General features: G+C 36.6%; 1 protein-coding gene across 3 annotated transcripts in view; it reads left to right on the forward strand.

Annotated features, from left to right (window-relative positions):
- The window catches only part of FSTL5 (follistatin like 5), a 420,360-nt gene that overhangs the window by 379,463 nt on the left and 26,747 nt on the right, over window positions 1–14,150 (forward strand). For all 3 annotated transcript variants that reach the window (XM_042470475.1, XM_042470477.1, XM_042470476.1), the window contains 2 exons: window positions 6,101–6,208; window positions 9,850–9,974. In XM_042470475.1, coding sequence (XP_042326409.1) covers window positions 6,101–6,208; window positions 9,850–9,974 — 233 coding nt within the window. The remainder of the gene's footprint in view (window positions 1–6,100; window positions 6,209–9,849; window positions 9,975–14,150) is intronic.

Raw genomic sequence — 14,150 nt, forward strand, 5'->3', positions numbered from 1 at the left:
TGCCTCCGGCCATTTTGAAACTCTTGAAATTGAAACTGACAGTGTCCATAGCCCTTGTGCTGTCTGAATGTTCTATATCAGAACACAGATTTTCCATATGCACAACTATTTTGGATGGACATTGTAGTGTTAAAAATATTCTGGTTAAAACGTTCTCATTTTAAAAATAGTTTTATCTTTTTATAGTTTTAATTAGCTTTTATTTGTTCATCTCCTCAGGAGCCCTTGTGAGCTGGAAGGAAATACAGAAATACTTAAAATAAAAATAATAAGAAGAATGCTAAAAAAATAATAATACAGTATATGATAAAACTATTCTTTCTGATTTAAGAGTTTTATCACATTAGTCTTGTTGCAATGGTTTTCAAATAGCTACACAATTGTGCCAGTACTACATAGTTATAGTAGATAGACACCATTTCGACTGTGAGAGTGCCATACTAAGGAATCCTGTTTTTTAAAAAAGTTTGGTGAGGTATTTTGAATCCCCTGCTAGACATCTCCACTGAACTACCCAGAACTACAGCATTGAAACTCTCCAGCAGAGTGTTCTCAGTTCTTTATTAAACTACAAAACCCAGGATTCTGTAGAATGGAGCCAACAGAGTTAACTAAACACTCTTGAAGCATCAAGGGCCTTGCATTTTGTTATCCTAAATATTTTACAGGAAAACATAGAGAAAAACTGTAATGCTTGTGCAATTTTTTTTTTTTAAAAAAACTGGGATGATAGAGTGTACTATAAAACTACAAAAAGTTGTTTTCCATAGGAAAAAATATAATTTGTCTCTGCCATTTTATAATTGAGATTTCAGCACTGAAGTATAACTAATGGGAAGTACTCTTACAGTTTGAGTAAAAGAGGTGGCTCAGCATAATTTGTAATATCATAGAAACAATCCTGATCTTCTTATTGAGTAGTAATATGTTACTGTATCCATTTTGCAAATCTCAGCACTTTTTCTTGGAGATAGACATAAAATCTTTAAATATGTATGTCCTGTATATGAAGCATTTAGATTCTCAGCTAGTCTAGTTCAATGAAAACTATTTACTTTCCCTTTCCAAATCACTGGCATGTCTAAGTGTAGAAGAGTACAAGAAGTCAAATATGCACATTATTCAGAAGGTGCATATCTTTTGCTCTCTGTTCACTTGGAAAAATTCACAACTCCCTTGGAAAACAACCCAAAATAGTCCTACAAGGAGTGATCTTCTTGGCCTATAAATGCATGCATGTAAAATTGAGTTTCAGAGCATCACCCCCTCCTTGACGTACACTGCTTTAGACATTCTATGATGTCTCTTAATTTGTTGGTCTGATTAATTTATTAGCTGCCTGATAGCTAACAGCACTCAGGATGACCTGCAATTAAAATAATATAAAATAAAATTAGAATCTGTATGAATCAAAACTAAAACAGTCACTACAGACTGCAAAAGTGGAAAACCTCAGATGTGCTGGTGAAATTTGTTTACCAGTAAAAGTATGAGGCTAGGTGCAGTTGTTAATCCCAAATAGTAAATAACAATGAGTAATTTCAGTAATTTCTTTCCTGCTGCAAGAAAACCTTCTAAAACTACAGTTTCCCAATGGTATTCACAGTTTGGGACTAACTTTGTGCAAAATTTGTGCATGGTAATTTCGCACAACCCCTTCCCTAGCATTTTATACACAGGAAACAGCATTATCTACACAAAAAATAATTCAAGGAATATAATAATTCAGTATTAATCACTGCACAGAAAATGCAGTTTTCTGCATCAAAAAAGCTGTTTTCTTATGCAAATCAACCATGTGTGAATTTTATGTAGATTAAGTGCTCAATTATAGGGTTGTTTTTTTCTGTGCAGAAAGCTGCATTTTCTGCATAGGAATTGACATTGCTGCACTGAAATATCATTTCCTATGTAGAAAATGTCATTTCCTGTACAGGAAATGCTGCTTAATACCAAAATCAACCATGATTTTTTTACAGAATAAGTCCTGAACTGTGAAGACTTTAATCAGTTCAGGTTTCTTCTCTTCGGGGTTTTTCAGCACTTGGAAAATATGGTGGGGTCAATATCTTACAACATTTTTAACCAGAGGCTGGATGGCCATCTGTTGGGGAGTGGTTTGATTCTGTGTTCGTGCATGGCAGGGGGGTTGGACTAAATGGTCATTGTGATCTCTTCCAATTCCATGATTTTATGCTTTTCAACCATTTTTAAAACTATTTTCAAATATTCTTTCCATCCCTCTCTTGAATGACTCAGAGTTGTTAAGCCAGCCCTTATGTAAATCACAGCAATTTGATGGATCTATTCAAGTGGTGACTAAGGACTGCAATTAGCCTATGGCTTTAGGAAAGGAAGAACAAAGTTATGGTTGAAATAGGCTGCATGGGAATAGCACGCTTACAGACTTTCTGTAACCCTTTCAAAACAGTTTATGATCCCACTCCTGGTGCAATTTTGCACTACTTTCAAACAAAATCAAGGAGCCTTCTTCATTATTTGCAGATGTAGTGGAGAAAAGTATAGGCATAATAGTACAATGACTGAGATTAGTTATTGTGAATGCCTATTTTATATGGGAGTGGTTCATAACCATAGAACACTGATACCTAACCATGAAATAACAAGACCAGACCCCTAAATTGGATGAATAAAGGGCCATTTATTTGACCTATAATCTAATTAAAGCTAAGCACTTGAACTTCAACCTTAACTTCAAACTTTGAGCATATTGATTAAAGTGAAAAGCCTGGTGTGGGTCCAGCTTAAGCCAGATGTCAATCCTAGACTTCCTCTTCAGCCTTTCCTTTGGGCACAAACACCGAACCCTGAGGTAAATCCAATGATTCAGATTGCATCCTCAGCCAGTCCTAGGAAGGTAAATATAAAGCACTCTCCCCCAAACTCCCTCGAATTTGTAAGGTTGAGCAAAACCCCCATGTCTACCCCAAAGGCAGGTTCTCTCACAACTCCACATCCCTTGACTTGTCTAACCTGATCAAGAACCTAACCTTTCACACCAAAGGGGTGCCAATGGTGTTTGCCAAACAGTCCTTTAACCCCATATGGGCCAGTGAAACCTATTTAACAGCCACTCAAAGCCAACTACCATTCCTGGCACACAGTATGGGGTAGGCAAAAAACCCTGGGGAAAGGGGAGAAAAGTCCTACCCGGCGCCAAAGTGATCAGCAAAGTTCATACTGCATTTAGGGCAGGAGGGTGGACTGCTTCATGGAAAAGAGGAAGGATGGGCGGTGTACTGTCCTCATATACTGACTGCCCCATTGCATACTTCAGCTTGGACCTTCTATTGGACCTTGCTTATATTGAAAATTTTGGTCTCTTCATGGAGGGTATCAAAGCCCCATCCTCCCTTAATGGCATGGCCTATCGTCCTAATGTGAATTGCATATCAAAAATAAGTGCATCAAAGAAATAATGAAAGAGTCAGATCTATATCATGACTTAATTTAGGAATTGGCCATTAATTGGAAATGTTTAGATCTCTAGTTCCAGGATCCAGTGATCGCGATCAAACCGTCATGTCCAATTTTGTAAGGGCCATATTTCTTGTGAGTTAAGATAGGACCAACAATGGGATGGTATTTGAAATATTATAGTTTCCAGTTGTGCAGTGATTGATCCAGCCATGAAAGGCTGTAGGCCTTACCAAATGAGTTTTTAAAAGAAAAGGAATGAGTAGTAAATAGAGGGCCTCAACTTTGTCTGAACATGAGGAAAAGTAGGCTTTGATTTCATGAAAACAGAAGCTTTTTGTAACATCTCCAGAGCATAGTTAAACATCACCAGTGGTCTCAACTATCCATTAGCACATTATCAAGAGATCTACATCATTACTTTAAATTAGATTCACTTAATTGGCCAGCTGGTACATGTCTTGTCAAACTGATAAACAAGCTGTGCTTCTCTATTTCATAATAAGGAGACTTAAAAATGTGAAAACAATAATGCAAAACCAAAAAAAACAAAAAAACAAAAAAAAAAACAACAACAACCCTTAAAATGTAAGAAGACAAATAAGAAAATAATCTGGACAGTTGTATATGAGTAAGTTATGGAAGAACTATGGTTGAGAACAAAATCAACAAGCAAAACAGAAACCATCTAAAGGTACATCATTTTTTTTTAAAAAAAAAACATACAAAGATCAACATAGGAACTCATGGCAGATTCTATACCCAAGGCTGTATGTTACATTAAAAACTAAAAGTCATTGAAAAACTATTAGTAATGTAGTAAATACAAAAATATAAAATATAAATATTGGATGATAGAGACAGACAGACAGGAGACACAAAAGACTGCAGTAACTATAGGACCATAGAATTAATTTCCCATGCAAGCATAGACTCCAACCATAAATAGAAAGAGAGATCCCAGAGGTGCAAGTGAGGTTCAGGAAATGAAGAGGCACAAGGGACCACATTGCAAACATGCAATGATTAACAGAGTACATGAAGGAATGCCAAAAGAAAATCACCATGTGTTTTATAGACTATAGCAAAGCCTTCAATTGTATAGATCATGAAAAGCTGTGGAAATCTTTTACACTTTCAAAGACATGGAAATGCACCACATTTGATAGTCCTGATGAGAAATCTATACTAGGGACAAGAGGCTGCTGTTAGAACAGAATATGGAGATATGGAATGGTTCCCAACTGGCAAAGGGGTCAGTCTGCATTCTATCATCCTATTTGTTCAGCTTTCATGTGGAAAATATCATATGAATAGTAGGTTAAAACTAAAACTGAAGATGGGAATAAGGAATATCAAGAATCTATGATATGAAAACAACACTATAATACTAGCAGGGAAACTCATAGACTTGGAACAATAACTAAGGAAAATGAAGGAAGAAAGTGCAAAGACATGGTTATTGCCAAACATAAAGAAAAAAATACATTAAAAAAACATAAATTCAACCTAGATAATGAAGAAATCAAAATAGTTAAAGATTTCCAAATATTGACCAAAATGAAGATTGTACTTAAAAAAAGAAAAAAATACTAGGAATGGTAAGGGCAGGTATGAAAGAACTAGATAAGATCTTAAAGTATAAAAATATACAACTGAGCATTAAAGTTAGAATCAGCCCAGCCACTGTATTCTCCATAACCATGTACAGATGTGACAGATGGAGAGTTAAAGCAGATAGGAAGAAAATCAGTTCATGTAAAATGTGGTACTGGAGAAGAATGCTGAGAATGCCATGACTAAAAAGACAAACAAATAGGTCCTAGAACAATTTAAGCTTGAACTGTCCCTGGAAGCAAAGATGATGAATCTGAGGGTGTTAAACTTTGGCCATGTCATGAGAAGGGAGGACACATCAAGAGAGACAATAATGCTAGGAAAAGTAGAGGAAATTAGAAAGAGAAGAAGACAGCATGTCAAATGGCTAGACTCCATCAGAGAGATCACAGGCCTGAGCCTGCAGGTATATGATAGGAGGTTTGGAAGTGTCTCATCCACAGGTTTGCCATGAGTCAGGGTTGAGTTGAAGGCTGTTGACAACAACAAATACATATATTCCAAATTATCACTTTGTGGACAGTATTTTATATGCTTCTTTCTCTGTTCATACTTAATTCTCAATGCATTTATTTGTGTACCTGCTTGCTGAATTCTTCATTTTACTAATAAGAGAAGGATGCATATCTTCCCAATAAATCCCTGGTCAATAGTTTCTATATTTTTCTCTTCACTGTATAATTTAAACAAAAACATGCTCTAAAATTAATTAAGAAACTTAAAATGTGGCAAGAAGCGTAAAAAAAACCCCTGCCTGCCTTCAAGCTTTCTAATAGCTAGGCTATGGCATGCAATTTAATTAGGTGCAGAATGAACATGCATATGTTGGCACGTTGTTCAAATAATGGACAAAGATCACTGTTTGAGCAGAAGTGCTCCAGCTTCAAATTAATCAGAATGACTTCAACTCTTGTCAACTGCCTAATAATGAAAGCATTGAGAATGCTTCATCTGTGCCTAATTTCTTTGCTAACTCTAATATTGACACTATATTTCTTCATATTTTACAAGTTCTTAATATTCTAAATTTCTTCTTGTTGTTTAGGCAGTAAATACAGATCCAGTTCCAGTGAAACTTCACTATGACAGATCACATGATCAAGTATGGGTGCTTAGCTGGGGAAGCTTTGATAAAAAATCTCCTACATTACAGGTGAGTCTTTTCATTTCAGAGATTTACTGTATATATTCGACTATAAGCTGAGAAATTTATGCCCCAAAATTGACACTAAAATCTTGGGTCGACTTACATATGGGTGAATACACTAGTACTGCTGAGAAAGATCATAAAACAAGCAAACCTGGGGCCTGTTTCTCTCTCTCTCTCTCTCTCTGTTTGTGTGTGAAAGGTCTTCACATCTCAGATCTGCCCACCCAATGAGAGAGGACTTGCTGGTACACAAATACATTAGTTAATATTCTGCACATTAAAATTTATTGCACTCAGTACATTCAATATTTTTTTCATTAAAGTCATTGATGACCCAATTAATAAAAAATATTTTGATAAGTATTATTTTGGAAACTACTCAGTATCTCTAAGGAAGATTGCATTATGACAAAAGAGCCAAATGACCCTAAACAAAGTAGTGCTTCACTGATTCAGAAAACCTTCTTTATTAGAGTTTGGGGATAATTTGTATTTTTCCCGGGATGGATTTGCTGCAGTTGGCTGTTTTTCTGTATCATTTGTTTCAGAAGAAATTGTAACTATCAACCTGATTGAGCTGAAAAGAAAATCTTGCTTTGTAGGTGGGATATTTTTGGAATATGAACTGTTCTATATTGTTACTGATTATGACTTGGTAGCCCATAAAATCCTCCAGTGAGCGTTAAGCATTCCACAAACTGCAGAGGTATTGAACAATGCTTCAACATATTTATATGGATTTTATGGCAAAATGGGCAAGAAAAACCTTTCCTAACAGCAAATAATTGCTTTAATATTGATACAGCTCCATGAGTTACTATCATGGCAAAGAAAGCTTTGAGGTAGTCTGTAGTGTAATTCCACAGCCATTGAGATTGTGCTGCCATAATGAACAGGTCCCAAATGCCATATAGGTGTCAGCCCAGTGACAACAATATCAGTCACTATCTCTCAATGAAATGCAACAGTGGTAAAGCTGTTATTGGCAAAGGAATACATAACATGCAGGAGGTGGAAGGGAAAACAGATAATTAACTTTTTTCCTATCTTAAAGGTCTTTGGGTCCAAATGGAACCAGCTGTTGTATTACAGTTGTACACAGTGTCTATATAATTGCATATATAATAGGTTGTAACTGCTATAATTCAGCAGCAGTGACCTAGGTATGATAGCATCACCAGTATTTCTCACTGCAGCAAAATCTCTGAGCCAAGCTATATGTTAGGTTAAAGACATATTAAATTTTTTGCTGGTTATTAAGACTCCGTGTGGAAAATGGATAATTTATCTAGTTTCAATTTTACCAGTCTGTCCCGCTCCACACATACGCACATTCAGCTGCAGTACTTAAGCCTGAACTACTCATCTGTATATCATTAGGCATGTGAAGGCATTGCACCTAAACATAAAAATTCAACTCATGTAGAGGACATGGGGCCATGTGCTCTGGCCCTGCTCACAAAATATTTGCATGTCTTGGCTTCTCTCTGTCCACTCCTGAAATTCCTGTTAAAACAGGTCTACTGTTTAAGGAAAGTACAGTACATTCAACCAAAATGCAGAGAAGCCCACTTCAAGCCTTTTCACTCAGTACAGAAAGAGTGGAGCAGCAAATATTGGAAGTATGATGGCCTTTTTTGTTGTTTGTGCCTTCAAGTCATTTCTGACTTATGGTGACCCTAAGGCAAACCTCATACGAGGTTTTGAGTTGAAATCCTCTATTTAGACCTAACTCCTGAAAAAGGTTATTGTTTCTGTACTGAACTATGGTTTGCCATTTGCTTACCTCTCTGGAAATTTATTTAGGTTTTTTATTTAGTTAGTTTTAACCATCAATATTTAAATTTTTGATTATTTAGATTTTAAAAAATTAGGGCTTCTTTTTCTATTGTTTCTTCTACTTACAAGTACTTGAATCCAAGGCTTATTCTTTTAGTATTTCTTTGTACATGCTGAGCCATCTCCAGACACATATCCACTACTTAAGCACTAATATGTCTACTAAAAATATCACAGGAAATGGAGATGGTGCTACTAGCCTGACCTAGTGGCTCCAATGGAGGTTTTTAACATAGCATCAACCTGCTTCATCCATTGAATATCACTAGGGGTTCAAATTTCTCTTTCACCTGAGTGTCAGTATTAACACTCTCTCTTGTTTTCCCACTTCTTCTTCTATTTGTTTTTTCTCTAGTTTTCTACCATGCAGAATCTATTAAGGGATAAGAGATGGGATTACTGAACAGTTTTTCTTCCAATTGTCTGGGTGAAGAAACTTTTTATCTGGAAATGCCTCTTGCTTTTGTATACAGTCCACCCTTGGCTTACGGGGGGAATCCATTCTGGATCCCCCCCCCCCCGTGTAAGCCAAATACCGTGCATGCTCAAGCCCCATTCAAGTGAATGGGGCTCATGCACATGATGGCGTGGTGGCGCATATGCACCACCCCTTGCACCATGCATGCTCCCACATGGCTTTCAACATATGCTGAAAGCCACATATGATGCAGGTGCACTGTATCTTCAAGTCATTTCTGACTTATTTATTTATTTTAGTTATGGTATTTATACCCCACCCTTCAGCCATAAAGACTTGCAGAGCAGCTTACAATTATTATTATTATTTAATTAGATGGTTCCCTGCCCTCTTGCTTTCCTCTGGGGCTGAGAGAGTGTGTCTTGCCCAGGATCACCCCATAGGTTCCCATGGTTGAGCAGGTATTCAAACCCTGGTCTCCCAGTCCAATACTCAAATCACTACATCATGCTTACTCTCATAAATGTCCTTAGTAAGGATATTTTTGTTAACAGAGACAGTTTTGTGGATGACCAGGGTTAACAATTTAACAGTGTCTGTATTTTCTGCACTTTATTTCCTTTTGACCTCACTGTCAACAATCCTACCACCATTGGGTGGATTGTGTGTATGCACCTGACATTTCAGTTAATATTTTATGCATATATTGTGCTATAATCCACAAAAATCCATGTCATAATAGACTGGTATAAATTTACTTTGCTACAGAACTCTTTTTTGTGACAGCGGATTAATATGGCGATCCCTTGGAAATTGCCATAGTATCAGATACCTGTACTAAATCTGTCCATGTAAGCAAAAGGTTGAGTGCACAGGTATAAGCCCTTTTATTTCTTCTTTTGCATATACTGAAAGAGTTCTAATAATCTTTTCACTGGATTGTAGGCTCATATATCCATCTTATGTCCTGTCAAAATGTTGCTACTTAAACAACCAGTAGTATTAAAATTACTCTAAAGTGAAATTTACTTATTTAGATTATATTGTATGACACAATCATTTTACAATTTTTTAAAACCAAAATGAATCCTAGTATGTCTTGTTAACCTTTGTCAGAGGGAGGTCAACACATCTTTATAACATGAATTATATACCCCACTCTGAATATTATTTGTATTGTATTTTAAACCAAAGGGGGGGGGGGGGAACCCAAAAACAAAAACAGGGATTGTTCATTGCAATTTTGTCAAAAGTATTTTAAAAGACTGTGATCAGTTTCCTCGTCACTACATGGTGTTATGTTAGCATAATTTAATCAAACACAATGGATTCTACAGAACAATTAAGATATCCAGACATGTGAGTAATGCTGCAATATGTCCTCCAGGTGATAACCCAGGCCAGTGGAAGTGTTTCTCATCATACTATTCACACTCAACCTGTGGGGAAGCAATTTGACAGAGTGGATGACTTTTTCATACCATCAACAAACCTTCTCATCACTCATATAAGGTAGGTGGCATACTAAGTACAGTATGGTAGAGAATTAGAGCGGGAACTTTGAGCAGATATTTCATGTTTATTTATTATTTTCATACCTTATCTTTCTTGTAAGGAATTCAGCATAGGTGTGGTTATCACACATTATTTTCATTACAGTATTAGAAGAGAATTTAGGGTAAGGGATATTGGCTGGCTCAAAGTCACATCATGTTGACTAGAGAATTGAACTCAGGTCACTATAATCCATACCCCATCCACTACACAATTACCATGGTTACTAGATAAAATGTGAACTCAAGGCCCGAACAGACAGGCCAAAATAAAGCTGCTTCGGGTCATTTTGGAAGTATGCTGTTTAAATGACACACACATCTTAAGAGGTCAGAAGCATGGCTTTGGCGTGGTTTTCAGCGTCTTAGGACACATGCATCATTTAAACAGCATACCTCCAAGGTGACCTGAAGCAGCTTTATTTTGGCCTGTCTTTGATGTGGTCCCTTGATCCATTTTTTGTCACAGCAGCTTTACAGTCTTGTCTAGCAAGATTTATTCTGACTTTCTACATTTTGTTATTACTGTGAAAACCTATGCCTAATAATATTTGACTTATTATTGTTCCCTCAATCTCATAAACACAGTTCAGAGCATATGAAAATATGTGCTAGATTTATTCAAATATTAAGCTTGGGTCATTCTGATTCTAGGAAATTTATTCCTTCTGTATCATTCATGAGGTAACCTTTTGTTATACTTTTCAGCTTGACCATTGTTAACCTGAATAACATGGCTCACCTTTCCTGGCATAAACTCAGAGGGGGAAATAAAGGAATACATGGTTCACATAAGGAATTTGGGGGGGAAGCTGGCTGATTAGGTAAAGATATACTTAGTCATTTCTGCTTCTGAGTTGATGGTGAGGAGAAAGAGATGCCTTGCAGAAGTATTCACTTCTTAAAATTTTCCACATTTTATTGTTACAACCTAGGACTGAAATAAATTTAACTGGCATCATTATAACTTGATGTACACAAAATAATCAGTGCTTTGAAGGTGTAAAATATTTAAAATTTAACAGAAACCATTTTCACTTGTTGGTGGAATAAGTATTCACCCCTTGTATACTTGATACTTAGTAGAAACAACTTTACTATCAATTACAGTTGTGAAATGCCTTAGGTAGGTCTCTATCAGCCTTGTGCATCTGAATCCTGCAATATTGTTTGCTTGTTCTTTTTGGCAAAATTGCTCCAGCTCTGTCAGGTTGGATGGGAACCTTTAGTGAATATCAACTTTCAGTTCTTCCTCCAGGTTCTCAAACTGATAGTGGTATAGGCTTTGACTGGGCTATTCTAAGATATGTTTTTAAACCACTCCGGTGCTGGAGGATTAGGGTCATTTTAATGCTGGAAAATCAACTTCTACCCTTGGCCCAGCTCCCTTGCAGACTGAAACAGGTTTTCCTCTAAAACTGCACTGAATTTGGTTCCATTCATCTTGTGGGTCGTCCTTCAATTTGGAGTGAAGCAGATGCAACACGCTCCAATCTGGGTTCACCCTAGCTGATTTTCATGCCAAAGTTAAAGGGAAACACCAGAATCAGGAGATGACCATGCAAGCTATATCCAACCCCTCAAAGATACATCCCAGTGCCAAAAACTGTCACAAGAGAGGGGCAATTTAGATAAATATTCACTGCTCAGTAGCACCAAACCACAAAACAGCTGTGAGAATGACATCAACTGCCATCCCTAATGTCTGGCTCACCAAATGCATATTGGGACTCAGGTAAGTGAGGAGACTTGCAGGTTCTCATCAGCCCCATCCAGCCTGACTACCTATAGGGTGTGGTTTACTCGTTCGTTGTTCTTTTATATGGTTTCACAGATACACAGCTGTTGAAATAATTATAAACCTCTACAACCTCTCTGCATTGTTCTTTATATAGTTGACTTGATCCCTGAATGGTATTTCATTGGTTACACTTCATATGACTATATAATTTTCCAATATCAGTTGGGGTTGTATGGCAAGCATTATTCTATGCTTGGACTGTCCTTGCAATTTTGGTCTTTTCATTTTACTCCAAGTATTGTAGTACAACTTGAAAGACAATTTTGGTGCAGCTAAAAATGTCCATTGTAGCTAGCATATCAAAGCACAGCACAAAGTAATATGTTTGATGAAAATACAACTTGTAATAAAAAATCATTTATAACATCTCCCAGATAGTTCTGTATTTTGCCAGACATATCCACAGCCAAAGTAAATGGAATCCATAATTAACAATCCCTAAAAATTGTTAGGAAGTTATTCCAGTACTACTCCTCCTCAACAGTATTTTAGTATTATATTATATGCTTTTGGTTACATGACTAGGAATATGGCTTTTTGTATGAGAAGAAACAATAGACAAAGGTGAGTGAACACAGTGTAATTTGTTCCAGATGGAACAAAAAGTATGTGGTTTACAAATTGGAAATTAAATTATGTATTTTATACGTCAGTACTCAACCAGTGCTAATTTTCCATTTGTGCATGTATGTGTGTATAAACTTGAACTAATTTTGTTTATTCATCCCTTTTAGTGTTGGGTGTGGTGAATGAGAGAATTATTGCAGGCAGGCTTTGTTATGTTTAAGTGTTCAAGTTCAGCCTAGTGTCTAAAAACAGGAGTGGTTATCTACCCCATCTCTTAGACTGAGGGTTTTTGCCACTTGTCCACTAAATTTGGATTCTGTCTGGATGCTCCATAATAGTCTGAACACCTGATACCCAATTTGTGATTGTGGATAAACGAGATAGTCAGAGTCACCATTCACACTCTACTTAAGCATTCTTAAATATCAAAATTTCAAGAAATTTTAATGGGAAATAAACAGGCTCATTGGTAGTGTTTAAGGACCTTTATTACAGTGGATCCTTGTTATACATGACAAGTTTCATTACAAGCCTGGATGTCCAGGTCTCAGCAGTGGCCAGGAGTGCATTTGCACAGCTAAATCTAGTGTGCCAGCTGTACCCATTCTTGAGATGTCAGATTTGACTATGATGACACATGCCTTGATTACATCCCTTTTGGACTACTGCAATGCACTTTACTTTGGCCTACCTTTGGAAACTTTCCAGAAACTTCAGCGGGTTCAAAACACTACAGCCTAATGCTGACTGGGGCCAGTTACAGGGAGCATATACGCAACTCCCTTGTTGTAACAGCTTCACTGGCTACTGGTTCATTTACAGGCACAATTCAAAGTGCTGGTCATGACCTATAAGGCCCTACACAGCTTAGATCCAGGCTATTTGAAAAAAACGTATCTCCCTATATGAACCTGTTAGACCCAGAAGATCTTCAGAAGAAGATTTATTTAGGTCCCACCACCATTCCAGGCTCTCTTGTTGAGAACATGAGAGAGAGCTGTTCCACTGTCTAGAACTCCCTTCCACAGAAGGCTAGACTGGCCCCCTTCCTGCTGACCTTTCAGCAGCAAGTAAAAATGTTTTTATTCAAGCAGGTTCTTTTAAACCATGATAGGGTTGCTTTTATATGGGGTATGTGTTTTAGATTATTTATATGTTTTTAATTTTAATTTTATACTATTTTAACTAGGTTATTTTATTTTAAACTGGATTTTAAAGAGGCTTTTATCTTGGGTCTCCTTTTGGGGAGAAAGGGGGTATAAAAATGAAATAAATAAATAAATAGTATAAAGAGTAACTAGAAATAAAACAGAAACTGTTTTGTTCCAGGCATTGATGAACTGTGACATTATCCCTCAGTTTTGGTCAGGGTAGTAGGGGTAATGGGTTCTGGAATCCAGCAATATCTAGGCCACTGGATCTCCATCACTCAGTAAAGACACTTTTGTCTTTAATACTCAGACTGAACAAAGAGATGTAATCAGTATATCTCCTTCTTTGTCTAAGTTAGAAAGATCCATTTCTTTGTAAGATTCATGCCATGGTCATTGAGATCACAACCATTTTGCCCCATATCTACTGAAAATTAGTTCAAATGCAAGAGATTGATTCTCCTTTCTATCAAGTCTGATCTGTCCTTCACTTCAACTTTACACATAAAAAAATCAGTTTCCAACGTTCTTATTTGAACATAATAATTTCATTTTTTTAGATAATAAATCTTCCTGGGCTCTGACAATATATTAAATTGAACCAGGAATTAAAATA

Source organism: Sceloporus undulatus, chromosome 5 (genome assembly GCF_019175285.1).
Source record: "Sceloporus undulatus isolate JIND9_A2432 ecotype Alabama chromosome 5, SceUnd_v1.1, whole genome shotgun sequence".
NCBI lineage: Eukaryota > Metazoa > Chordata > Lepidosauria > Squamata > Phrynosomatidae > Sceloporus > Sceloporus undulatus.